Source organism: Lepus europaeus, chromosome 14, assembly GCF_033115175.1.
Source record: "Lepus europaeus isolate LE1 chromosome 14, mLepTim1.pri, whole genome shotgun sequence".
NCBI classification, from domain to species: domain Eukaryota; kingdom Metazoa; phylum Chordata; class Mammalia; order Lagomorpha; family Leporidae; genus Lepus; species Lepus europaeus.
Genome location: NC_084840.1, coordinates 20,535,487 through 20,561,120, shown reverse-complemented (window position 1 = coordinate 20,561,120; position 25,634 = coordinate 20,535,487). Strand labels below are relative to the sequence as shown.

Genomic DNA, 25,634 nt, shown 5'->3' with positions numbered 1-25,634 from the left:
CCCCCTGGCCCCAGCCACGCTAGGGAGGGCCAACTCTCAAGGCCACTGCACAGGTGACATGGGAGGCAGGGCCTGGGGTCTGCATTCTTGGGTGGTCTTAGGGGAGAACACACCTGGGCAGTGACCTGGGGGATGGGACAGGGCTCTGTGTGTGGCCCGAGGCTTCATGGGTGGAGCACGGTTTGTAGCAGTGGAGAACAGTGAGGTCTGCAGGCCCGTTCTGCTGCCCCTGGCCCTGGCTGCCCTCCAAGCAGCCCGCTCTTGAACCTCCCTCCCTCCATCCTTCTCTCTGGCTCTGCACTGGGAGTGCATGAAGCAGGCAGACCCCAGCCCAGTCCCGGACCCCCTCCTCTAGCTCTCCTGTTGGTCTCCACCCACAGGCGCCACCTGGGGCCAGGGCCAGCATCCAGAGCACAGCCTCTGGGCCAGGGCCTCCTCTGGGCCCCACCCCCACCCCCAGTCATTGCAGGTGCTCCTCCTTGTGGTCGGCTTTGGGCCTGCACACAGCAGGGAGGCTGCTGGGTCCCCTTCTGCACCAGAGCCCAGCACAGGTTCAGAGACACACAAAGCCAACCCCCCCTTTACTTCACACACTCACACTCACACTTACACTCGCACACAGAGACAGGCTCACGAGGCCTGAGAGGCTGTGGCCCTCCGTCTTCGGCATCCAATCATCCATGGCACGAGGCACTCCTTTTGTTACCACGTGGATTAAATATATTATCTGTCTTGGCGCCAAGTCCCAGGATATTCACAGTACAGTGGGGACAGAGCTGGGGGAGCCTGAGACTTGGGCGGAACCTGGTGGGAAGGGCAGGACCCAGCCTCCCCTCGCCTCTGCCATTCAAGTTGTGAATGCGAGAGGGGCGCCCTCCTAAGGGTGGTGGCCCCTGGTGCTCTGGGCCCCTGGGGTGGGGCCCTCAGGAGAAAAGGCTATTCCACCTCAGACTGGGCCTGCGCACCCCTCCAGCTCGCAACCACCCTCCGGGCAGGCCGGAGGGGCCCAGGGAAGCTGGTACCAGGATCAGGTAGACAGAGCCACAGGTAGGAAAGGAGGGAACGAGGGAGGCTGTGCCACACTGGTACCCGGGACACACTGGGGTGGGAGAGCAGCCAGGGCCCTTTCCCCTCCCCCTCTCTCAGCCCCCAGGAGCCAGGGCCAATCGGTCACCAGTGTCAGGGTGACCCTGCATATCTGGCGCTGTCCCCAGGCTGTCCGTGCTCCGGGGCGATAAGATAGGCAAGGGACAGGTAGGAGCTGGGTCAGCTCCAAGGGCAGTGGGTGCTGTTCCACCTGCCAACTTAAGGCAACTCCATTCCGATTCGGGAGGTGGGCAGGGCTCACGGGGGTGGCCGAAGTGCAGCCGGCAATGCCAGGACATCCCCGGGTGCAGATGGCACCCAGCAAGGGGGAGGAGGAGGGAGGCGGGGGATGCTGGTTCCTTCTGCTGCCCTGAGGGCACGTGCCTCTCAGGGCTTGGGCACTCGTGGGGCCCCAGGGCTCCAGGTACCCAGTCTGGGTGCTGTGTCCTTTCCTACTCTCTTTAGAAAGAAAGAGGGTGAGACGTGTGTGGGCGCTCAGGGCCAGGACAGGGCTCCCCACTCTGGTGAGTGTGGCAAGATGGAGCCCGCAACCTGGGCGTGGCACTCAGCCTGGCCCGTGAAGTCTCCTGTACCTGTCGGTCACTGTACCGACAGCACACCTGCTGTACGCTGGTGCTCTGGCACACTGGGGTGGGAGAGCAGCCGGGGCGCCCTCCCCTTCCCTCCCCTCTCTCCGGGAAGCAGCTCACAGCCAGCTCCACAGTGGGTGATGGAGGGGTCGTGTCCGGCAAAGGCCCCGGGAGGTGTGTGGGCAGTAGGGAGGGGAAACAGCTGTGGTCGGCATGGTGGCCAAGCAGTCCTCCAGCCCAGCCACCGGTCTCGGCCGCATCCTGTCCGAAACTGTGCTTGGCGCGACCTCTCACCCCTGGGGCCTCGGCAGGTGCACCCAGCTCAGAAGATGCTCTGCCGCCGGCTTTTCGCCCGTCCTGGGGAAGGGAGAGGCAGAAGTGGGGCTGAGGTGCTGCCCTAGGAGGGTCACTGGTCCCCAAGCACACTGATGAGCAAGGGTGTGCGCTCAGCAGCGGATCAGGCCTGGGTTCAAATCCCGCCTCTGCTACTTTCACCAGCTGTGTGAGACTGACTTAACCACTGCCTGTGAAATGGGGAACACTGGTGGCACCAACTTCACAGGCTGCTTTAAGGAGGAAACCAGATAACGTATGGAAAATGTTGGTCATGGCCAAGGCCATCAGCTGTTCTAGGGACAGAGTCGCTGTCCAGGTGGAGACTGGTGAGAGGCGTTCGCACAGAGCATGCACCTATGCCAGGGTCACTGCCGAGTGCAGAGTCCTGGGGAGGGAATGGCCGAGGAAGCCCTCCCCGCCCCTGCTCCCTGTGGGCCCAGGGAAGGGAGGCTGGGGGGCCTGCTCTGGCCCCTGAGAGAGTGCCCACTGTGGGGGCGGCGCCTGCCCCGGGGCCCACCAAGGGGAAGCGGGCGAGGCCCCCTACCTGGTGGCTGGCTGGCCAGGCCGCGGTAGCCCGGGTCTCTCTGGAGCTGGACTTCCTTCAGTGAGAAGATGGAGGCGGCTGGGCGAGAGCACAGAGGGGCCAGGAGCGGGCTGGGGTTGGCCTCAGCGAGCGCTGGCCCCGCAGGACCCAACAGGACCCTCAGGGACGTCCCAGCCCCCAGCTCTGAGCACCAATCCAGGAGGGAACCCACACTCCACTCTGCTGGTCCCCCCTGGGGCTCTCCCCACAATGCTGCTGCCCCAGGTGGCTGAGGGGTGGCCACGCCCTCACTCACTGTCTTCCAGCTGGTGCACACGCTCCCCCAGCGACCGGAAATAGGGGTGCCTCAGGGCGGCTTCCGCTGACAGGCGACTCTTAGATTCATACTGAAAGGCAAGGGGAGTGGGCAGTGAGGCCCCAGCCAGGAGGCCGTGGGGACCCTTCAGGCAGCGTGACTCCTGTGCTAAGTTAAATCCCCAAGGTGAGAGGGACCAAGTCCAACCAGAGAAGTCACTGGGGTCAGCCACCAGCCCCCACCTGACCCAAAGCCAGGCAGGCCTGGGGCTCGGGCCCCCCAGGCGTCTCCAGCACCAGAGACGCAGACATGAAACTCCAGGAGCTGCCCTGGCTCCCGTCACAATGCGGGATCTCAGTGCGCCCTGGTGAGCATCTTTCCCTTCACTCTGTGGTCACAGAAACACCTGTGCTCCTGTTTCTGACACCTGCAGGTGTGGGCTGGGGTCTGGGTCCGAGGCACACCCGAGGCTGCGCATGGAACGCGGTACCCAGGCCCTGAGGAGGACACGACAGGGACATTCGGGGGACTTGGAGCAAGCAACCACAGGGGTGGGGCCCCGGCTCTCACCAGGAGAAGGCTGCTCAGGAAGCCGATGCCATCAGGATCCAACCTGCAAGAAGGCAGTGCTGACACAGGCCGGGTGGGGGCGCTGCCACCTGCGGGAGGGAGGGCTGGGCCCCAGGCAGGGGCTGTGGGGAGCAGGGCTACCTGGGAGCGTGGCTGAGCAGCGGCTGCGGGAGGTACCGGGGGAAGTTGTAGGCTCGGAACTCAGACAGGGCCATCACTCCAGGCCAGGTCTCTTCTGTCGGGGTCCCTGGGGAGATAAGAAGGGGCGGGGAGGGTATGCATGTGGCCAAGGTCAAGGTGGATTTGGAGGAGGGGGTGCAAAGAGTGACCCAGGCCACAGGGGTGCCCGCCCTGCTGACGGGCTGAGCTGCTCTTGGGCACCTGAGCTGGACAGAGTTCTGGCGCCCCCTGGAGGCAGAAAGGAGGGAGAGGCCAGAGACTGACCTAGGAGTCGGAAGATGAGGTGCAGTTCCTCCTTGACCGTGGAGCCAGGGAAGAGGGGCCTCCCTGTGGCCATCTCATAGTGGATGCAGCCCACGCCCCTGCAGGGAGCAAGGGGCGTGGTCAGAGGGCGTGCCATCCTCTGCCACCCAGGATGGAGAGCGGTCCTGGGATCCGCCCCTCTCTGGGGACTCGCCCGGCCCTGGGAAGCTGCCAGCTTAGGGTCTGCAGGATCCCTGTGGCCACTCCATGGGCAGTGCCCAGAGAGAGAAGGACGCGAACGCCCACCCCAGCCCAGGCACGGCCACTACCCACCTGACACATGAGTACCCCAGGTCATAGGTTTAACATGAAAATGACGCGCCTTTCAGAATTTTCACAGAACTGATGCCTAGGGAGGCCTCATTTCAGTACACACAGGTTCCCCCTCCCCATGCCCTCTGGGAAGCCCCCACACACCCCAGGGCTGGGAAACCCCGGTCTATTTCAGACTCAATTTTTGGACATGAGTTTAGCAGGATCCACGTGGTCTGTAGGGGGAGGTGGGGAGCTCCCGGCAGAGGGCCTGGGTGCACAGGGTGAGACTCACTCACCACATGTCGATGGGGGTGGAGTACTCAGTGGATCCCAGCAGCACGTCCGGGGGCCGGTACCACAAGGTCACCACCTCGTTGGAGTAGGTCTTAGTGGGCACTGACTTGGCCCGAGCCAGTCCTGGGGACAGATGTGTCACTGAACCTCCGCCCACAGGCGGAGCAGCACCAGCTGCTGAGCGCCCGCTCCCCCACCACTCCTGCGGCCCCCAGAGGCCGTGCGCACCGAAGTCCGCCAGCTTCAGCTCGCCTCTGTCATTGATGAGCAGGTTCTGGGGCTTGAGGTCCCGGTGCAGGATCTTGCGGCGGTGGCAATAGGCCAGGCCGCGGAGCAGCTGGAACATGAAGATCTGGGGCACGCGGGGGGGGGGGGGGGGCGAGGTGAAGCAGAGGGGGGCGCCTGCCCCATCTGGAAGACCCTAGCTCTGCCCCAAGTCCAGGGAGCGGATGGGGCAATGGAGTCCCGGGGAAGTCGGCTGGCTCTCGGGGCCCCTGCAGCCCCCGCCTGGGTGCAGGCCCACCAGGACACCCCACCCAGGACTACAGAGGAGACCACGTGTGCGCAGGGGGCTGGGGTGTCCTCTGGGCAGGGGTCCAGAAGCTGGTCTGGCCTGGCGGGGGGAGCACGCGCTGGACTCTTTTACAAACACTGGACAAGGTCATCTGTCCCCTGAGTCACTCCCTTCCCCAGCCCCAGCCTCCCTTCATTCTGGCAGGCAGCTCACGCCCCGATTTGACGGCGCTGGAAACTGACGCTCAGTCAGAGAGGGGCTTTCTACCCACGCCAGGTGCTGGCCCAGGGCATCCGTGTCCCTGGGTGAGGGGTTCCCGACGCAGGGATCGGCAGGGTCCCCCCTCCCACTCTGAGCTCTGGACAGCTGCAGGCTGAGATGGGCGGGGCTCCCGGCCCTGCGGCCCTCACCTTGACATTGTGCATGCTCATGAGGTTCCCACAGTGGTCCAGATACTGCTTCAGGTCACTGTCCTGGAACACAGCGCCTGGCTCGGTCCCGCCCTGGCCAGGCACAGGGCCCCCTCCCTGCGCAGGGCGTGTCCGTGGCTTGCGGCTGCCCTGAGCCCGCTGCTGGGGCCACTCGTGCACAGAAGTGTCAAACAAACCTGCCCCTCCCTCGCCCCCAGCCCAAGGCCAGCCTGGCGACCCAGCCGCACTCACCAGGTACTCGAAGACCAGCGTGAGGGAGCGGTCGGTGTGGATGAGGTCGTGCAGAGTCACGATGTTGGCGTGTTTCAGGTCCTTCAGCAGTGACACTACGGGGGCGGGGAGGGGACAGGCCTGCCTGGGTCCCTGGGCTCGGCCCCAGGAGGCCCCACTCTGTGCGGACGCCCGGTCCTCCCAGCAGCCCAGTACCCTCTCGGATGGCAGTGCAGGGCGCCCCTTCCTCGTGCTCCAGCCGGATCTCCTTCAGGGCCACGAGGTTCTGGGTCAGTTTGCTGCGACCTTTGAAGACGGTGGCGTAGGTGCCCTGGGGTGAAGAGGCCCCCGCCCCGTTAGCACGGCTGGGTCCTGGGCCAGCGCCTCTGCGTGGCTCCCACCCCTCTCCCTTCACCGAGACTTCGTCCCCCACTTCCGGCCAGGGTCCCTCTGGGACAACAGCAGCTACCCACAGGGCTCCTCCAGGGGCTCCCAAGGGAAAGGCCTGGGCGTTCCTCCTCTCTATACATGGCCGCTCACCCCAGGCCACCGACACAGCAACAACTGACCAGCACAGTGGCCCAAGGGCGCACATCAGCTTACGACAGCAACCCCCAGAGTCCTCACTGCCACCCCATGAGGTAGGACCATCGGATGGCTCCATTTCACAGAGGAAGAAACCAAGGCACCCAGAGAGGTCATGGGACACACCCAAGGTCATGGTGCTGGGGATTTGAACCCAGGTAAGAAAAACTCGCAGAGCGAAGACAAGAATGGCTTCTCCCCAGGGCCTGTGGGCTGCTCCATCCCCATCGGAGCACCTGCCCAAGGCGGGGCCAGGCTGCACGGCTGACACCTGCTGTTCTCCTGGGCGAGGGTCACACAGGGGCAGGCCAGGGAGGATCCTGGATTGCAACCACAGTGCCCTCAGTTTCTTACCTCCCCCAGCTTGTCCAGTTTCACGTAGGTTTCCAGTTTCCCAAAGCCGATGTCTGACTGAGAGGGAGAGCCAGGGTGCCGTGAGCCAGAAGGGGACCACAGATGCCATACCTCTCCACCCCCAGCCTCCCAGAGGGAGGGAGTGATGGCCCCATTAACCGACACAGAGCAACTGAGGCTGGCAGAGGGAGGGCAGCCTCTGAACTTCTCCTTTCTCCTTTGTCCCTGCGATGGAGGAAGGAGTTCTGGGGAGTACGAAGGTGTGGAGCCCAGCGCTGCACACCCCGGCTACCGTGGCTCAGGCCGCGGGCTCCTCCAGGGCAGGTGCTGTCCCTCTGCCCATTGTGCCTCGAGTGTCCCCGTTCAGAAGCCACCTCCCCAGCAGTCTCCTTCTTCTAGCTCAGTGTACCCCATCTTTAAGGAGACAGATTCCAGGCCACCCTCCCCCAGAGGCTGACTCTGGGAGTCTGGTTTTGTAGGATGCCTCCAGGCAAATCTGATAGACAGCTAGGACTGGGGGCTCTACCAGGTGGAGACCCCAGGGCCCAGTGGGGGCCAGGCGCTAAGCCAGAGCAAGGAGGGACCTACCCAGGGAATGAGTGTGGATTAGGGAAGGCTCTTTGGTTGAATCCACTATGGCCAGCAGGTGGCACCAGAGCCCAGGAATCTCCCTGTGAACCACTCCAGGCCTTGGCCTGGACAGGCAAGATCCCTGGGACTGCTAAGTCTGACGCTGGGGAGAGGGTGTCCCACCCCGTGACCTCTGACCCTCTCCGGACTCACCAGGGAGGCGCGGCGGGACATGCGGCTGAGCGGCTTGGGCAGGTCTGGGTTCTCCAGCTGTAGCTTCTGCAGGAATTCCTGGGGCAGACGGATATCCATGGGCAGGGAGAGCCTCTTGCTGATGTCCTGCAGTGACCCGGATGAGATGGGGACACCAGTGTTGGCCACAGGGTAGCGAGAGCTGTGGGGCCCTCAGCTCTCACTCTGGGCCCAGCTTTCCCTGCAGAGCAACACAAGCTGTGATCCAGGCTCACTCCCAGCTGCTTCACCCGGGGCAGGGGGCGGTGTGACCACCCAGGGGCTGCTGTGTGGACCGCAGGAGGCCACAGGAGCCTGAGCCCAAGTGTGGACAGTAAACCTCATGCCGCTCGGGCAGGTGCATATGGGTCAGAGGAACCGTGGTCAGGGTGGATGCGGCCTGCCCCATCCGCAGTACGGCCGGTGCACCTGTTAGAGACAGCCATTTCACGCTCCCAAGGATTGCTTTCAAGACAAAGAGGCTGAGGTGCCCGGAGGTTGCAAAGTCACCGAGCTAAGAATGAATGGCAGAGCTGGGATTTGAACCCAAGGCAGGCAGCCCAGCCTCCCTCCTGTGAAGGCATTGGGGGTCTAGGCAGGGCAGGGAGCCACTCACCTCCATGGAAAAGCGGCGCTGGCTCTGCGGCCGGCGGTACTGCGTGCCGGGGGACGGGTGCCCCAGCTCCTCCCTGCTGTCTGCGGGCGACAAGGTGCTGGGCTCCGGCTGGGGGTCTCCACTGAGCTGCAGGTCTGAGACAGATAGGCATCAGCTGCCCCCCCCCGGGGGGGTGTTCAGCCCAGTCCCCACCCCTGACCTTCTTCCCAGGGCACGCTGGCTGGGCCCCTCACCCTCGTTCCGCTGGTTGTGGAGCTGGGTGAACTGCTCGGTGAATTCAGCCAGCGACTCCTCAATGGTCTCTGTGCGGGGCACGGACAGGGAGAAACGGCGCTTAAAGTTCTTCATCTTGTTCATGATCCTTGGGGCCGGCAGCAGGGCCCTGGGGCAGAGGGACGAGAACAGGGCAGGGTGTCCAGGTCTGCTCCAAATGTGGATTCCGGTCTGGTTTCCCCAGAGGTCTGCTGCCTTGCAGGCCACAGGGAGCCAGAGCTGTGTCTTAGCCCAAGTTCAAGCTCCCTGGGGGTGGCCCTACCCTGACCCTCTGCCCCCAGAGTTCCCCGCCGCAGGAGCTGTCTCCATTTCAGATCGAGGAGCCCGGGCGAGCACAGATCATGACTGTGGGTGCAGTGGGCAGAGCGCCTGAGAGCCCCCACCTCCATCTGCTGCCACGAGTTCTGGGGGAAGGGCTGGGGTGACAGGGAGAGCAGCAGAACCAGGTGGCCCCGGGGCCAGCACCTCTTTACCACCTGTGTGTGACAGCTTGGAGCATCCATAGCCGCCAAGCCCTCCTGAGGGAGACCCCCACACTGAACACCAGCTAGGCTCACACCTCGGGACGTGATCTGCTCCAAACCTCACTTCTCCCTGATTCTGACACCTGAAAGTCCCCCCTGGCTTGTCCTGGCTTCCTCTCTCAGCGGAGGAGGCTGAGAGAGGCTCGTGTGCATGGCTGCCACCCCGGCCCTCTCCACTCCGGCTCAAACACGGGAGATCAGAGGCAGCCGAAGTCTCAGGGGGAAGCAGTCTGCAGGAAGCAGGGTCCCCAGGGAGAGGGGGCTGCAGCCCTGCCGGCTCCTCCCACACCAGAGCTCGCAGCAGGCAGGGCGGCCTCTGCTACAGCCATGGTGGGGGGTCGCTCCACTTACCCCCAGGACCCCTTCCCCCTGCTCAGGTCCCCATGCCCTCTGAGTGACAGGACACCCTGCTGGCCACCCACAGGGACCCCCGTGCAGCTGCTGCTTCCTGTAGACACCTCCTCCTCTCCTGCCCTGGAAACCCAGAGCATGGCTGCCCCGCTCCCTCCCCCTCCGGGGTTCCACAGGCTCGGGGTGCAGTGCCCCCATCCTGCTCTGCCCACAGGGCCCTCTTCTGTGGAGTGGCTGGGACCACAAGGCAGGCACAAGTCCCCTCCCTGCCACGCCTGCCTGCCGAGCAGACACCAGAGCCAGGGTGTGGTGTGGGGGCCAGCCCGCACCCCTCCCAGCAGTCATCCACGCGCCAGGCACAGCCCACGCCTGGAAGAGGCTCCTAGCCGTGCCACCGGCCGGGATGTGGTTGCCAGGGCAACCAGGCCCCTCCTGAATCCTCTCGGTTTAAGAGATTACAGGTCAGTAACATGTTTGCTTTGCTTAATGATCACCTCCTCTCTGCACCAGACAGGGAAAGGCCTTCTCCCTGGCACTGCCTCCTGCTGGCCGCCTCCAGACACAGCTCAGCTGTGGTCCCAGCGCTCTCCTGAGCCCAGAGGCTGGACCCGGCCAGGCCCTCCTTCCTCGGGCCAGTGGTTCACAGGTGTAGAGGCCACGGATCTGAAGGCACTCAGTTCAGCTCAGCACATGCCGGGCGCTGAGCTTGTGAGGTGTTTAGTGGGGTCCCTACTCCCAGGGGCCCCCGGGGCTGATGAAGGTGGCCGAGGGCTTGTGGCCAGCTTCCCTGGCAGAGCCCACCAGGCCCCCTCACTCACCCCTGCCAGCGACCTGCAGCGATGTGGCTGTGTCCCATCTCAGGCTTGCTGCCTGCAGGGATTTCTGACAGGAAGCTCCCAGGGGGCAGCCGCCTGCCTCCCACCCTTGGGTGCAGCACCCAGCCCAAGGGGATCCACAGAACAGTGTCACAGAGGTGGCAGGACGGCCTGGGTTCCCGTGACAAGAGGGCCGGATGCACCCCACCTGATGAGCGCATTTCAGAGCCCAACAGGAGAGCAGGGGCAGCCCCGTGATGCAGATGGGGGGAGGGGCGAGGGGGGGCCAGGCTCTGGATCACCAGGGAGCACCATGAACAGGGATTCCGTTTCCCTGCGGATTCTGAGGCTTGGAGGGATTCTGAGGCTTGGAGGGATTCTGAGGCTTGGAGGCAGCGTGTAGGGAAATGCAGTTTTCAAAGTCTCTCCAGTGATCCCAGCGTGAGGCAGCTGGGATCCAGAGGAGGACCATCCTGCCCAGGTGGTTCCAGATGGTTCTACCATGCTGGGGCAGGGAGTCTTCGGGGCTGGGGAAGGGACTGCACAGAGGAGAGAGTGCAAGTGAGGCAGGGGACCCTTCCCGGGACAGGAAAGGGCATTGCCTCGCTCTGCAGCCCTCACAGCTCGGTCATAGTTATCCTGGGGGGTGCGGGGGAGGCGGGCACTTGGCTCCCTGGGGCCTGAGCTCTGCCAGGAAGGACCAGCCACGCCCCTTTCTAAAAACAGGGCTTCCCCCTTCAGGCCATCCCAGTCTGGGATTTATGGTATGGCACAAAGAGTTTGCGGATCAGGAATCTCCCAGGAGCTGCCATAAATCCCTAATGGGTCAAAGGGGGCAGAGAGGGCATTAAAAGGCTTCTAGGAGGGAGACCCCAATTTCTGCAGTCAAAGGAGAGCCGGCCCTGAACGGCACCTGCTCTCCCCAGGGTTCGGTTAGGAGCAAGGAGCTTCCAGCTTGCATCTGGGTGGGATGGAGGGTGGGAGAGGCAGCCAGCGGGGGCAGGCAAGCGGGGCCACACGGCAGGGATGGGGAGCAGCCGTTCGGCACCGCCAGCGAAGATCCCCAGAGGAAGTGGCTGCAGCGGGAGGGATGGGCTCCTGACGGTGACAGGGGAGCAGGCGGCGGGGGTGGTGACCACAGCGGAGTGGGCGCCTCTCTCTGCTGGGCACAATCGGGGCATTGAACCCGGCGGGGTCTTGGGTGTGACGGGGCAGACGGGCAAGTGAATGGGGTGTTGTTTCCGAGCGCTGGACACAAGATGTCTCTGTCACTTTCCCCTGGGAGTGTCAGCTCCGCGGATCGGGGGTCGAGGGGGAAGGGAGACAGGAAGAAAGCCTGTCACCTTGGTGCCGTCTGCCCCTCACCCCGACTGGGGACAGAAGGGCTCAGTGTGACCCAGCCCAGGGCCTGGCACAGTGTGGCCTTTGTCCCCGGGTCAGGGAGCCATCTGGGGCTGTCCTCGTACAACTGGTGCCAGGGGAAGAGCAATGGGCACCCAGGGGTACAGGCCTGGCGAGGGAGAGGGGGAGGTCACAGGAGGAGGGATCCCTAGGCGCTGTGGGTGTGGGCAGGCAGACCCCAGTCAGCCTTCCCTCCTGCCTCCCTGCCCAGGTGAGGGGCTCATGCTCTCGGCCACCTCCTGTCACTTCCTCCTGGGCACACACTCGCTGGCCCAGAACTTCCTGCTGGCGCCTGAGCAGTGAGTGGCACAGGAAGAGGAAGGAGCCAGGCCGGGGGCACAGTGGGCACCTGCCAGAGGCCGCTGTGTACCCAACAAGAAAGGGCAGACCCCAGGTTGTCATTTACGGACCTGCCACTCCCACGGCTCCCTGAGGATGCTCAGGCTCCCGAGGGGAGAGTGGGGGGGAGGGAGTGCGGCCAGACTTATCATATCCAGCTGCAACTTCCTAGTTGTCCGAGACGCGAACTGACTCCCTTCCTCCTTTCTCCTCCTAGTGGGAGTCCTCCCCAGCCCCGGCCCCTCCCCATGGCTGCCCGGGTTCTAGTGCTACTTCTCCAAGCCTCCCCAACTCCCACCCTGAATTAAAAGCCAGACAAACCCAGGTTCAGATTCTGGTGTGACGACTAGCAGGCTGTGTGACCGCACTTCTGGGCTCCAACCCCGCTCACTCACTCAGCAACTGCTTACCGAGCACCTGCTGTGCCGGGCACTGCTGCAGGCCCTGACTCCAAGGTGGAGACAGTAATTCCCCATGGGGTGGGGAGACCCAGACAATAAACAAATAAAACATGCAGGATGGCAGAAGGTGACAAGTGCAATGAAAGGAAATCGAGTAGGAAAAGGGAACTGGGTGATGGGGGTGCTGCTGGCTGAAACAGGGTGGTCAGGAAGGCGCCTGTGACAAGGTGACATCCCTGGAAACACTCAGAACAGGCACAGGCGAGGAGGCCTGTCCTACCGAACTGGGAAGTGAGTCAGCTCGAGAATGGTGGTGCAAAGGCCCTGGGGCAGAACGGAGTCTGGTGTGTCCTCACACAGTGAGGCCAGAGAGCAGGCCAGGGCGGAACCGGCAGCAGCTGTGTGGGGCCTCACAGGGGAAGGGAGGGTTTGAGCAGGTGAGTGGGACGCTCCCACCGAAATTTCAACAGGCCGCTGCGTCGTGGGCAGACTGTGTGCAGGCGTGGGGAGCAGCATGGCGGAGCCGGCGTGGGCACAGTGGAGCTGGTGGCCAGGGGCTGGCTTCGTCTGGCATAGGCTTCGTAGAGAGAAGCATGTAGGTGAGAAGGGCTGAGCACGGTGGGGAGGTGCTTGGGGGGAGTCCGGCAGGCCACAGCAGTCAATGCTGAGGACGAGGGCTTCCGGGGTGGGAGGTGGCGACAGGGCTGGGGCAGCGCGAGGCTTTGTGGGGCAATGGCACCGAGATGTGCGAGAAGAGCCTACCCTGTGGGTGCAGCCCCAGCCCCAGGAGATGCCGGAGACAGAAGCCGTATCAATGTCATCAGCCTCCCTCCAACTTCCGCCCCATGCTGCTTTGAGACCTGGGATGGAAGGGGTGGGGAGCAGGGGCCAGCGGCCTGAGCTCCAGGACTGAGAGGGGAGGGCCAGGGAGGCAGGGTCCCCCTAAATGACCGCTCTGCAGGCCTCCGGGGACAGGTCTCTCCCAGCCTCAGAGCGGGCCTGGCCAGAGGGTGTGGACGCACCTGGGTCAACCTCTGCCCTGACTGACGTGATCTGCAGGCTGGCAGAGCACACAGGACCCTGGGAAGTAGCGCCGGCTGCAGACGGCTGCGGGGGCAGGAGACTCGGCCGCTGCTCAGCTTCCAGGGCCGGCATTAGAGCCTCCATTTAGCAAACCCCTCGGAACGCCCTTTGGCTCCGCCCCGGAACTGAGCCCCAGCTGCCAGCCTGCACCCAAAGTCCTTCCAGACCTTGCAGTCACCCCACCCCATCCTGCACTGTGCTCTCAGGTCTCGTGGGTCTTCAGCCGAGCCCCCAGGACCACCAGGTGCCTCTGATTTCCCTCCCCAGGGGCGCGGTGGTCCCTATGCCTGGTGCAGGTGGCACACAGCAGGCACGTGTCTGCTTCCCAGGGACACACGGCGCACGCACTGCGTCCCAGGCACATGTCAGATCCTTCCCCAAGTCTCGCTTTTGCTTTTCTTCTTTGCACTTTGATCTTGGTCTCTGTGGGCCCAGGGGCACAGGATGAAAGAGGAAACTCGTGACTGCCCACTTTCTGAACCCCAGAGGGTCTGTGCTGTGTTCCCCAAGGCTGACAGCCAGCCAGGATCCTCAGACACCCTCTGCCTCCTGCTCCCTGCCCGCACCGCGTCCCTCAGCCAGTCTGGGCCTTGGGCGAGCTTCAAAGAACGAGAGGCCACAGCTGACCAAGGCTGCAGATCACGAGCGGGGACTTCAGAGCCACTCCCTCCCTCCCTCCTCCCAGAGAGACTGTGCTGGCAGCAAGCTGCAGATAGCATCTCTTCCTTCAACCTCCAGCTGAGCCTGCTCCAAGCGGCTGGAGGCCTGGGACAAGGCTCAGGGAAGCTGCCCACCCCCGGCCGTGGCAGGGCTCGCAGCAGTAGCGGCAGCAGCCCTGGAGCCCCCTCGCTGACCTTGGCCATGGGCCTTTGGGCTGGCCAGGCCTGCAGAAGATGTTTTGCATGCTGGCGCAGCTTGGAGAAGATCCCCACACCCGTCTGGAATGTAGGAAGCAGGCAGGGGAGGCCTCCCAGAAGCAACCTGGAGAGGCGGCGAAGTGTCTGGGGCTCAAGGTCACCCCTGCTCCGAGCCTGCACCCCAGCCCCTACAGAGTCTCCCTCAGACCAGAACATGATGCTGTCCGGCCCTGCTCTCCAAAATTCTCTGTAGCCCGGTATCCCAGAAGAAACCCGCCTACCACACTGTGGCCCAGGAAGACACCGATACCTCAGTTTCTTTGCCTGCTAAATGGGGATGATACCTCACCCCCACTCCAACTGCTCAACTTAACTTTCTCAGCTGTGTCCTAGTGATGTCACTCCCCTATTTAAAATCCTTCAAAGGAGTGGGCCTTTGGCCCAGCAACTGGGATATCGCTTGAGATACCTACAGCCCATAACAGAGTACCTGGGTCTCAGCCCTGATCCAGCTCCCTGCTCATGTGCACCCTGGAGAGACAGCAGGAGATAGCTCAAGTAGTCGGGTCCCTGCCATCCACACAGGAGATCTGGATCGAGTTACAATCTCCTGGTTTCAGCCTGGCCCAGCCTTGGCTGTTGGGGGCATTTGGGGAGTGAACCAATCAATGGATGACTACTCTCTTTTTCTCTGTGTTTTGCTCTCCCTCTGCCTTCCAAATAAATAAGTAAAAAAAAAAGGGGGGGGGGGCTGGTGTGGTGGCATAGTGGGCAAAGCTGCCACCTGCAGCACTGGCATCCCATATGGGCAGGGGTTCAGGTCCCAGCTGTTCCACCTCTAATCCAGCTCCCTGCTAAGGTGCCTGGGAAAAGCAGCGGAAGATGATCCAAGTGCTTGGATCATCCATGCAGGAGACCCAGGAGAAGCTCCTGGCCCCTGGCTTTGGCCTAGCACAGATGCAGCCCCAGCCAATGTGCACCCAGCTGGGGAGTGAATCAGTGGATGGAACAGCTCTGTCTCTCTCTGTAACTCTTTCAATTAAAATAAATTAAAAAAAATTAACATTTAAAGCCTTCAGAGTTACCCTTGTGCTCAGGAAACAGTCTGAACTTTGTCTTTGGATTCCCGAATCCTTTGTGTGTCCCAGCAGCCACGCTTCCCCAGAGTCCGGTTTTATGGACCGCACCGGGCACACCCAGAGCAAACCACACTCACACCCCATGGCTCTGCACTTGCTGTGCCTGTGGCCCGGGCTGTCCTTCCTCAATTTTTCCCCGGGTAACACCCCTCCCCAACTCCGTATGCCAGTCACTTCCCTTGGGAAGCCAGGTGCGGCCACACCTGCTCCACCAAGGTGAAACGAGCTGCTTCCCCCACTCGCTTCCACGGTGGCCATGCACACAGGTCACCAGGCTGTGATGTGCTTCCGGGTCACCTCATGTAGCATACAGGGCCTGCGGGCGGCTCAGCTAGCTTGTAGAATGAACAAAGACGAGGCCAGACGAGCCCATGGCATTGCCTTTTCCTCCCTACAGACACACACACCCTGGACCCCTCGGGTCAGAGGCCGAATCTCCATCACCTGGAGCTCCGGACACACTGCCCTGTGCCAGGAATGCCAGCATCCTTCCTTCCACGCCAGGCAGGCGGGGGCCTCTTGTGAGGTTCTTGTCCTCATTAGGCCAACTCCAGGCTTGGCAGTGAGGACGCGTGCACAGCTGGGGAGGTCTATCCCGGCCCCCTCTCTGCCCTGTCCCCCAGCCCCGGCCTCTAGGGACGTCCTTCCTCCCCTTGAATCTCAGAGGGAATGGGAGGCGCAGGAATTGGTGCCCACACGAGCGGGACTAGGGGGCAGTCACCGAAGTGGCTCAAGTCAGGGGTGATGTCTCCCAGACGCCCTCCACCGAGCCCTGCAAGTGTCCCCTGGCCTGACACTGCTGTCCCCAGCCACGGGAAGGTCCCTCGCCCACACTCCCACCACATTCCAACACTCTGGGTGAAGCCCCCCAGTCCCTGGGCCCTAACTGCTCCCTGTCTCTGCCCCTAAGGCAGGCTGCTCTGACTCATCCCAACCCCCAACCCCCAGAGCCTCACCCGAGGTCTCAGTTGGAATCAGGCCCCCTCCCAGGCTTGTGGCCCCAGGCTGGGGCAGGGCACAAGGTCCTCAAGGACAGCAAGCCCTCAAGGGAAGTCTGTGATGACAGGTTCCCCTGACAGCAGGGCCTCCTGGGCTTGTGGGGAAGGGGTGCTGGGTAGGCTCTGGGCCACTTCCTGGGCTCCCATCACTGGGACAGATTCTCAGCCCCTCACAGCACCCCCTCCGGCCCCCGCTAGCTCCCTGTTGACCCCTGGCCATCTCCATTCTGGCTGTGTGGGCTGCGCATCTGTGCGCTGGTGCCCCAGGGCTGCTCTCGGAGGCACACTCATATCTTCTCCTGTTCCCCTTCTGACCTCTTGTGGGGCCCAGCTAAGGCTGCTCTGGACATCCTGAAGCTGAAAGGGGACAAGGGGCCCTTCCGTCAGCTCTGGTCCCGGAGCACCCCAGACCAGGGGGCCGGGAAGGCACAGCCGCCGGCTCCCCCAGCCTCGGGCTTCCAGACAAGGCCCGCCTGCCTCTCCCATGGGAAGTCTCCCGGCTCCCTTCTGCGGTCAATGTCTCTAACCCACAGCAACATTTAAAAATGATTTAGAAGTTATTTGAGATTTGGAGAGATAGGGAGCTCCCATCCACTGATTCACTCCCCAAATGCCTGCAACAGCCAGGACTGTGCCGGGCTGGAGCCAGGAGCCAGGAGCTCCTGCTGAGTCTCCCACACCAGAGGCAAGGGCCCAACTACTTGAGCCATCACCACTGCCTCCCAGGGCGTGCATTCACAGGGAGTGGAGGCAAACACGGAACACAGGCGTGGGGACACGGGACACGAGCCCCTTACCCGCCCCGGCTCTCTACTCCTTACGGCTGCCTTCTCTGACGACCCTCAGGGACCCTGTGCCCACCACATCCAGTGTTGGTCTACCGCAAGCAGCGCTCCCGTGCACTCTGCGCGTCAGCAGACATAGGTGCCCACGTATGCAAGAAGCCAGGGCATTTGGCTGCGTGCCGAGGGAAGCAGCCCATTACGGGCTAGGACTCCTGTCTCTGGTGTGCTCTCCATGCCCAAGTTTAGCAACACAACCTCGAGGGCCTTGGAGCCCTGGTGTCCCTGGGGAGCTCCGTCTCCCGCGCTGGGGTGAGGGAGGATTTCCCGGCATCTCCACACCACATTCCTATTTATATATCGCACCCCCGCCCCGCCCAGCCACAGCCTGGCCCCGGACCCACATCCGGACAGGCCCCCCTGGCCAGTCTTCAACCTTCCCTGTCCCAGTCCAAGTGACCAGTCTAAAACAGCAGCAGCTTCATGTCACCCCAAACAACCCCACGGGGCGCCTCTGCCCAGCCCCTGGCCTCTGGGCCCGCAATTACAGCCTCCCCCCAACCAGGCAGGGCCCAGGTGGCCACCTTGGCCTGGACAGCCTCCCTGCCCCTCCTGGGTCTCCATGGTCTCCCCCTACCCCGTGCCTCTGCACACACTCCCAGTTGTTCAGCTGTTCCCTAATTGGCCCTTGTCAGTGTCACTCACCCATCAGAGCTCAGGCTTTGGGTGGGAGTGGGAGCGGGTGTGTAGCTCCTTCTGGTCACTCATTTCTCAAGCACCTGCTCTGTGCCAGGCCCTGCCCCTGGGCTCAGTACCCCGTCCTGCACTCTCTCCACCTCCATGACAGCGCAGCCTCACTTCCCCTACCTGCCCCTCAACTGCCGGCACTCCCAGAGCACTCCGTGTGCCTGCCTGTTCTTCCCCTCCAGGCACCCTCCCTGGGTGACCTCATCCTGTCCCATGGTGGAAACCACCACCCACACGCCGATGACTCCCAGATCTGCAGCTCTGGCCCCACCAGGCCCCCGAGCCTCTGTCTGGATATTCTCCGAGAGTCCCCTTGGAGACATACTTTTAAGAGAAGACAGGAGGTACGTACAATTTCTAAGAAAATAGCAACACTTCATTTTAAATGGAAAAAAAAAGTATTTTTAGACTATGATTCCAGACCAGTTTTGTGTAAGGCCTAGGGAGCATAAGGCAAAGCCTGGCAGGTCAGGCAGCCAACAGTGGAAGAGCGGGGCCCACGCCGAGCAACTCTGCCCTCACAGCGGGAAAACACTACAGACACAACACACGAGAACGCACACAGCGCGTTCGGTACTTACAGACTCCAACGTCTGAATTTCAGAGGACGTCTTAAGTCTCACAAGATACTACTTTCCTCTTTTGATTTTTTTCCCCCCAAACATCTAAAAAGCATAGAAAACCACTCTTAACTCACAGGCCATTCAAAACCAGGTGGAATCTGGCCAAGAGCAGAGGTTGGCCAAGCCCTGCCCTGGAGCAACCAGCGGCCAAGTGGCTTCTGCATGTAGCACTTTGTGCACAGCGAGGTACTTGTTCTCTTCTGATTTGCCAGGGGGCCCCCCGGGGGTCTCCTTGCCCATCTGAGTGATGGCAGGGATGGGGTACCTGGGCCTCAGGTCGGGGGAGCCCTGGGGTTCCAACGTCAGGAGGAACGGAAGGCTGAGTCCCTCCTGGGGCCCCAGAGTACAGCTCACCACGCTGATGGGACTGGCAATGAGGCAGCCACAAGCCAGCAGCCCTGGGTGAGGTCTTAGATCCCTGGTCTGTGCTTCAGTTTTTGGGTAAAGGCAAGACTAAGAAGAGGAAGTGGCCTGCCCAGGGCCACTCAGGGTGGTGAGCAGAGCTGAGAACCAGCACTCTGGCCGTGTGAGCTGGTGTCCCGTGCCCTCTTTGCTTCCCAAGGCAACAGGACCTGCAAGGGCCTGCCCAAAGCCGGTGCCCCATCCCCGGGGCATCAGGGCTGAGGAAGCCAGCAGCCCACGTCGGTGAGGAAGGAGCCGTGTCAGGCCTGGCATCAGCATAGTACGTGGTACCCAGCCAGACACGGCAGAGCAGGCTGCCAGCTGGGCTCCAGGCCAGCGCCAGGGACGGACTCCATGACCCCTGTCCCGGCCTCACCTCCTCTGGAAACCCAGCGCTGCTTCGGTCACGAAAGACGTCCTCCCCAGCGGCACCTGCCTCTCCCCTGCTTTCAGGCTGGGGATCCTGCCAGGACCCTGGAAGGCCAGCCATGCCCCCGCCCTGGGCCTGGCTACTCCACAACAGACTCCTTTGCTGGGTGTTGGGCCAGAGGAGAGAAGAGGGCTTGGCTCCTGAGGGGTCTCCCCAGCAGAAAAGGGTGGGCTTCGCTAGGGATCCAAGGTGTGAGGGGAGGAACTATCCTGGGGCTTTCTCAGAATTCCCCACAGGAATGGAAAATGGAGAGGGGGCCGGTGCCGCGGCTCAATAGGCTAATCCTCCGCCTTGCGGCGCCGGCACACCGGGTTCTAGTCCCGGTCGGGGCACCGATCCTGTCCCGGTTGCCCCTCTTCCAGGCCAGCTCTCTGCTGTGGCCCGGGAGTGCAGTGGAGGATGGCCCAAGTCCTTGGGCCCTGCACCCCATGGGAGACCAGGAGAAGCACCTGGCTCCTGCCATCGGATCAGCGCGGTGCGCCGGCCGCAGCGTGCCTACCGCGGCGGCCATTGGAGGGTGAACCAACGGCAAAAAGGAAGACCTTTCTCTCTCTCTCTCTCTCTCTCACTGTCCACTCTGCCTGTCCAAAAAAAAAAAAAAAAAAATGGAGAGGGTGTTCAGAGTGATGACAGAAACACTTCAAGAACAATATTCCTGGGGCAGGCACTGGCACAGAGGTTATGGTGCCGGCTGAGATGCCAACACCCGGTGGCAGATATCTGAGTTGGAGTCCCCACTTGGCTTCTGACAGCCTCCTGCAAATGTATCTGAGGCAGCAGGTGATAGCCCAAGTACTTGGGTCTCTGCCACCCACACGGGAGACCCGGATGGACCTGCACCTCCTGGCTTGGACCTGGCCCTCCCAGCCCTGGCTGGTGTGAGCTGGTGTGAGTGAACCAGCAGTGGAAGATCCCTCTCTCTTCTCTCTCTCTGCCTGGCACCTGGGGCCGGCGGCTATAGGAATGCTAACTTCATTTTTATATTTATTTACTTATTTTTATCTACTTGAAAGGAAGAGCATGAGAGAAATCAACTTTCTACCTGCTGGTTCATCCCACAAATGCCGACACTGGAGGCTGGGCCAGGCTGAAGCCAGGAACCTCAAACTTCATCTTGGTTTCCCAGGTGGGTGGCAGGGGCCCAAGCATTTGGGCCATCACTGGGCCTCCCGGGATACATCAACAGGAAGCTGGATCAGAAGCAAAGTACTCAGGACTCGGACTGGCACTGATATGGCACGTGGGTACCCCAAGTGGCAGCTTAACCCACTGCACCATAACACCACCCAGGACCCTAACTGTAGGAAGAATATCAAGTAGGGGCCAAAGGCACTGAGAACCACCCGGTGTGGCCCACTGACCCTGTGGACCACAGCCCTCGGTGAGGTCCACAAGGAGGGCAAAAAGCGGGCTGTGTCGTAGACATGATCTCATCAGGATTACCACACGACGTAATACCAGCGTCCGCCCCATTACAGATAAAGGAAACGGACACTCGGGTGAGCACATCACTTTACCAGTTACCGAGTGGCACAGACAGGATTAGTACTAACTAACCGCAAAGTCCACAGAGGGCCTCCGCCCATGGATGGGAAATGCACACCCAACAGGTAATGGGTAAACCCATCCATCAGCCATCACGGGTCATCTGGTCTACCCTCAGGCCTCTATTTCAGGGAAGGAGGGGAGGGGACACAGGGTGAGGCTGTTTTAAAGAGTTTTGGGGAGGAGGATCTCTACAACGCCCCCTCAAAAGTCCGGCCAGCACCTTCCCGAGTAGGATGTCCTGGCTCGCCCTGGTCACATGGGCTGCCAAGGATGGTCTGGGGCTGAGAGCTTTTCAGGTCAAAGCCAGCGCCGACTGATGCCTTTCCAGTGTGCCTGCAGGCGGGGGGCCCTGGGGACTGAGGAGCAGATGGGCTCTCGTCAGACAGCTCTGGCCGAGATGCGCCCACACCTTTCTCTCTTCCTAATCTGCACCATGCCACTGGCTGGCTCAGGCCAGGCCCGGCTGACAGATCTGTAAGCAACGCTAGGCCCCAGACCCCAAGCTGCTGCGAGCCTGTGTCGTGCTGTGTGTCCGTGGGGGCCAAGGACAGGGCTGACTTTGGTCTGCTCCCCTCCCCTGGAGATGGCAAAGCTGGGGCTCAGCAGTGCTTGCCTGCAGGGTGAAGGTGAAGAAGGGTGGGGCAGGGGAGAATAGGGCTCAGGGCGGGGCCCAGGGCTGGGGATGAAAACTTGACTTGGCTGCAAGGGGGTAAAGCTAATCAGGTGGATCTGGATCCAGGCCAGCCACGCCCCCATGGACAACAAGCAGAACAGAAGTGGCAGATCCTGAGGTTCCAGGGGGAACGTCCTCTCGCCCCAGGGGAGGAGGCCACGGCCATGGCACCTCGGGCAGGAGGCTGCCGGTTCTCCAGCTCCCCCTGCCCACCGCCCTCATGCTCTGCAAACTAGGGGGGAGGCTCCCCAAAGCACAGGGTCCATCCAAGCTGTCTCTGACCACCACCACTGCTTATTCTCCTACACAGGGCCCTCCTGCCCCACCTGAACAGGAAAGGTTCTGGTGAGGGGCCTGTTCTGATGGGGTAGAAAAGCCTGCTCCCTACCCCAGAGCCAGCCACCGTGCAACCACCAGGAAGTTCCCCTTCCTAATAACCACTGTTGCAACAGCTGCCAGTTATTTGGTCTCTGTGATGTGCTGGGGCCCATGCATTATTTCACTGAATTCACATGATAACCCTCACTATGATGGTCCCCATTTCGCAGATGAACAAACTGAGGCTGGAGGAACTGCAAGAGTTGGCTGGGGAGAGAAGGATATGCACAGCTCATAGGAGCTGCAGCTGCAGCTGGAGGTGGATTTCGACAAGGCCCAGGGTTCGCCTTCCCTTTTAGCTCCCAAGCTTGGTTACAGAAGGAAAGAAAGAGCTGTGGAGGGGCCCACGGAGAGGCCGGACAAGTCCAAAACAGGGGCCCAGGAGGGAGAGGCCTGGTTGGCATAGGAAGGGCACTGTGGTGCCCGTCTCGGTGGCTGCACAAGTCTCAAGGAGGCAGAGCACTGCCCGGGCCTGCGGAGGAAACAGCCGCAGCCCGAGCCACAGCTCCAACCCCTCTGCGCCTGAGGCGAGGGTGCCCGGGCAGGTGCAGGACCAGGAGCCTGCTCGCTCCCAGATCCAGTGCCCTATCTCCTGCGACCCACGGGAAGCCTGGTTCTGCCTCTCTCCGAGCGACCCCAGCGCCACCACACACACCCCTCCTTCTCCTGAGGATGGATGCAGAACCAGACACCCCCACAGAGGGCGCTGGGACCGGCCGGCGACGGGCAGGGGCTTGGGGGCAGATGATGAATCCTACCTCTGTGCCACCCTGGGAAAATTGGCATCTCAGTTTGCTCAGCTATAAATTGGGGATATTATGCCTGGTTTGTAAAGCTGTTGTAACATACTGCTTGGCACAAGGCAGATATTCAACAAGCGGTAGCCAGTAAGGCATTTGGGTGTCAGCCATGGGGTGGACAGTCAGCCTAGTGGTTAAGACGAGCTTGCGATGCCTGCATGCCATATCAGGTGCTGGGGTTCAAGTCCCGGTTCCATTCCCAGTTCCTGTTTCCTGTTGTTGTGCACTGTGGTGATGGCTCAAGTACTGGGATCTGCCGCCCAATGTGGGAGACCTGGTGGAGTTCCCAGTTCCCAGCTTCAACCTGGCCAGCCCCAGCTGTTGCAGTCATTTGGGGAGCGAACCAGCAGAGAGCAGATTTCTCTCTTTCCTTCTCTCTGCCTTCCCAATAAATAACAAGAAAATAAAATTAAAAGAAATCAGATGTAACTTATTGCACTCCACTCTGGCTCTGGAAACCCCAAGTTTGAGAAGAACTTCTCCCAGCAGGATGTGGGCACCCGTGGGGGCAGTCCCAGGAACCCAACGGCCAGGGACACCTCCCAGGTCAGTCCTGGGACGGGAGCCCAGCTGTGCCAAGGTGACCCTCTCTCTAGAACCCTGCAGACACAAACACAAACCGACGCCAGCGCTGCCTTGCATCCCGTGCCCGCCCCACCCAGGGTAAAGGCAGGGGCTGTCTGAGGACCTCGGGCAGCCTCTCTAGCCATCTGGGAGGCTTCTGCCCCAGCAGCTCAGTGTCCAGGAATGCGGCCGCGGTGGGGGCAGGGACACACAGGAGCATGAGGAATCTCACGGGGTTGGCCCAGGGGGGCTGGCCACCGGTGACTGCGTCTGGGCACACAGATCACAAGGCTTCCAGGCGGCAGCACCCAGAGCCCCAGCTCCCCATTTCGGATTTCCTCCTCATCCCACCCCACCCCCGCAGCAGATGCCCCGGACCACAAATCCGTAGCCCCTCAGGGCCCTCCATCCGCTCCCAGGCCGTAGAAACCCTGTGTCCACTGCTCCTCTGGCCTCCCTGATGGGCAGACAGAGCAGGCAGTTTCCCGCTGCTGGGACCTGCTGATCTGGAAAGTTCACCGGAGCCCGGAAAGCCCTGCCCGGCGGCGACCTGGCTTCACACGCCCGGGTCCTCGCGTGGCAGGCGAGTCCTGGCCCTTGTCCTCCCCAGAAGGAAGGGCTCTTGGAAGGCGCCCGGCTCCCGCCTGGGTGGACACTCAGCTTTGGGGGGTGCAGCCGGAGCCCAGGCCACACAGCCTCCCAGGGGGAGACTGCGCGCGGGGGTCCGGGGTGGCACTCTGCCCCCACCCGGGATACCTGGCACTGCGGAGCGGCTTTCCAAGACGTCCCCCACCCCACCCCAGACACCTACTCGCACGCCTCGTGACCCGCGATCTCCCCACGTCGCTCGCCTTTCCCTCCAACCTCTTGCCCCGGGGCAAAAGCAGACCTGCGCCTTTAAGAGCCGCCCGCTTACCTTTGCTCCGCTGGCCCGGCGCCGCGGTGCCCCCTCCTGCGACCTCCCGGGCCCCGACGCGCCGCCCGCGGGACTCTCCGCGAGCGTCCTGGGGCCGCCGGGGGCCCGCGGGGCTGGGGTCCCTAGCCGGCGCGCAGCCGCTTCCCGGCTCGGGATAGGTGAGCCGCTGCCCCAGAAGCTGCAACCTGAGCCGGAGGAGGAGGAGGAGGAGGGGAGGGGAAGGGAGGGTGGAGGAAGGTGGGGAAGAGGAGGGAGGAGAAGGAGGAAGAAGAGGAGGAGGAGGAAGAGGAGGAAGGGAAACCCCGCCCCCGCCGCAGTTTTTCACGTGCACAGCTGACTCCTCCCCCGGCCCTCCCGCCCTGCCCACGGCCGCTGCCAATCCCCGGGGCTCCCTCTGCCCGGTGCCCACCCCTCTCCCCTACTCTGGGAACCGGGGTCCAAGGGCGTCTTCCTGTTTCGCTCCTGGGCCTGGCTTTCCCCAGCCCTGAGAGCGTTGACGGGGGCGTGAGGGCCCCTGGCCAGGGTCAGCCAGGACGGAGAGCGTGAGTGTCCTCTCCCAGCACCCAGCACCCTGGGAGCTGACGCACACGGACGGGTTCTGCTGGTCATTTTCTTGACAGCAGGAGCCCTGGGGCTGTCCCTGTGCTCTCTGCAGCCACACTTGTTACTTCTCTTTCTGGACAAAGTTCCCGCCTCAGGGCAACCTGTCCAGGACTGTCCTAGCCACTTCCCACCCGGGAGGGTCCTTGGATTTGTCCTTTGGAATGAAATCCTGCAGGCCAGGGGAGAATCACCCCAGGAGGAGCCCTACAGAATCTCTGGGCTGGTCCAGCGCTCCTTTGACGGGGAGGGAAACTGAGGCCCAGCAGTTACTGGCAAGTCGTGATTAGAACCCAGGTCAGTGGCATCTGACCTCAGGGGTCCCAAAGCCAGACACTGGGCCCCTCGCAGCCCTGCTCGCTCCTGGGGCCGTGTCCTCTGCCCTGCCCGGGGGCGCGGACTCTGCAGTCTGGGGGCCCAGGCAGGCAAGCTCTCTTGAGGGAGGCAGGCAGGTGTCAGGCAGGTGTCCTGGCAAAGCCTTTGAGGAAAAGGCTGAAGCATTGCAAGGCATGGCTGGACCCAGAGCCTCCAGGCTTGGGGGGGGGGAAGCAGCCTGCTGGCTGTTGCCCTCTGTGTGTGTCGGATAGCGGGGAGCAGGGAGCGGGCAGCAGGGTGGCCGTGCAGGGACAAGGGCAGGGCTGTGGCAGAGAAACCGTGTCTACCATTTTGTAAAAAACGGGCCTGAAGGGTTGAGTTTTCAAGAACCACGGAGAAGGGGTCAAGAGGTCTCAGCAGCATTTTCTGAGCATTTCTTTTTTTTTTTTTTTTTTTTTTTTTTTTTTTTTTACAGGCAGAGTGGATAGAGAGAGAGAGACAGAGAGAAAGGTCTTCCTTTTTGCTGTTGGTTCACCCTCCAATGGCCACTGCGGCCGGCGCATCGCACTGATCCAAAGCCAGGAGCCAGGTGCTTCCTCCTGGTCTCCCATGCGGGTGCAGGGCCCAAGGACTTGGGCCATCCTCCACTGCACTCCCGGGCCACAGCAGAGAGCTGGCCTGGAAGTGGGGCAACCGGGATAGAATCCGGTG

General features: G+C 62.2%; 1 protein-coding gene across 2 annotated transcripts; it reads right to left on the bottom strand.

The window, feature by feature from the left end:
• Positions 1–625: 625 nt before the first annotated feature.
• On the bottom strand, positions 626–24,283 carry CDK18 (cyclin dependent kinase 18). Of its 2 annotated transcripts, none has more exons than XM_062210214.1 (16): positions 23,904–23,921; positions 8,198–8,346; positions 7,965–8,098; positions 7,331–7,456; positions 6,548–6,604; positions 5,825–5,939; positions 5,630–5,724; positions 5,378–5,440; positions 4,682–4,805; positions 4,456–4,576; positions 3,866–3,963; positions 3,563–3,668; positions 3,422–3,464; positions 2,852–2,942; positions 2,557–2,634; positions 626–2,033 (listed from the first exon to the last, which is right to left on the bottom strand). In XM_062210214.1, the coding sequence occupies exons 2-16, from the start codon at positions 8,319–8,321 to the stop codon at positions 1,999–2,001; spliced, it is 1,410 nt and encodes a 469-aa protein (XP_062066198.1). In that variant the 5' UTR covers positions 8,322–8,346; positions 23,904–23,921; the 3' UTR covers positions 626–1,998. The 2 variants fall into 2 exon arrangements, with proteins under 2 accessions (XP_062066198.1, XP_062066197.1); XM_062210213.1 differs by lacking the exon at positions 23,904–23,921 and adding an exon at positions 24,009–24,283 and having other exon boundaries at positions 627–2,033.
• Positions 24,284–25,634: the final 1,351 nt, after the last annotated feature.

Excerpts from the sequence above, each read along its gene's own strand:
- CDK18 (XM_062210213.1), bottom strand. The coding sequence starts at position 8,321 with ATGAACAAGATGAAGAACTTTAAGCGCCGTTTCTCCCTGTCCGTGCCC. Across the intron at positions 8,099-8,197 it reads CCACAACCAGCGGAACGAGG|ACCTGCAGCTCAGTGGAGAC; the intron begins GTGAGGGGCCCA and ends TATCTGTCTCAG. Across the intron at positions 7,457-7,964 it reads AGCGCCGCTTTTCCATGGAG|GACATCAGCAAGAGGCTCTC; the intron begins GTGAGTGGCTCC and ends GGGTCACTGCAG.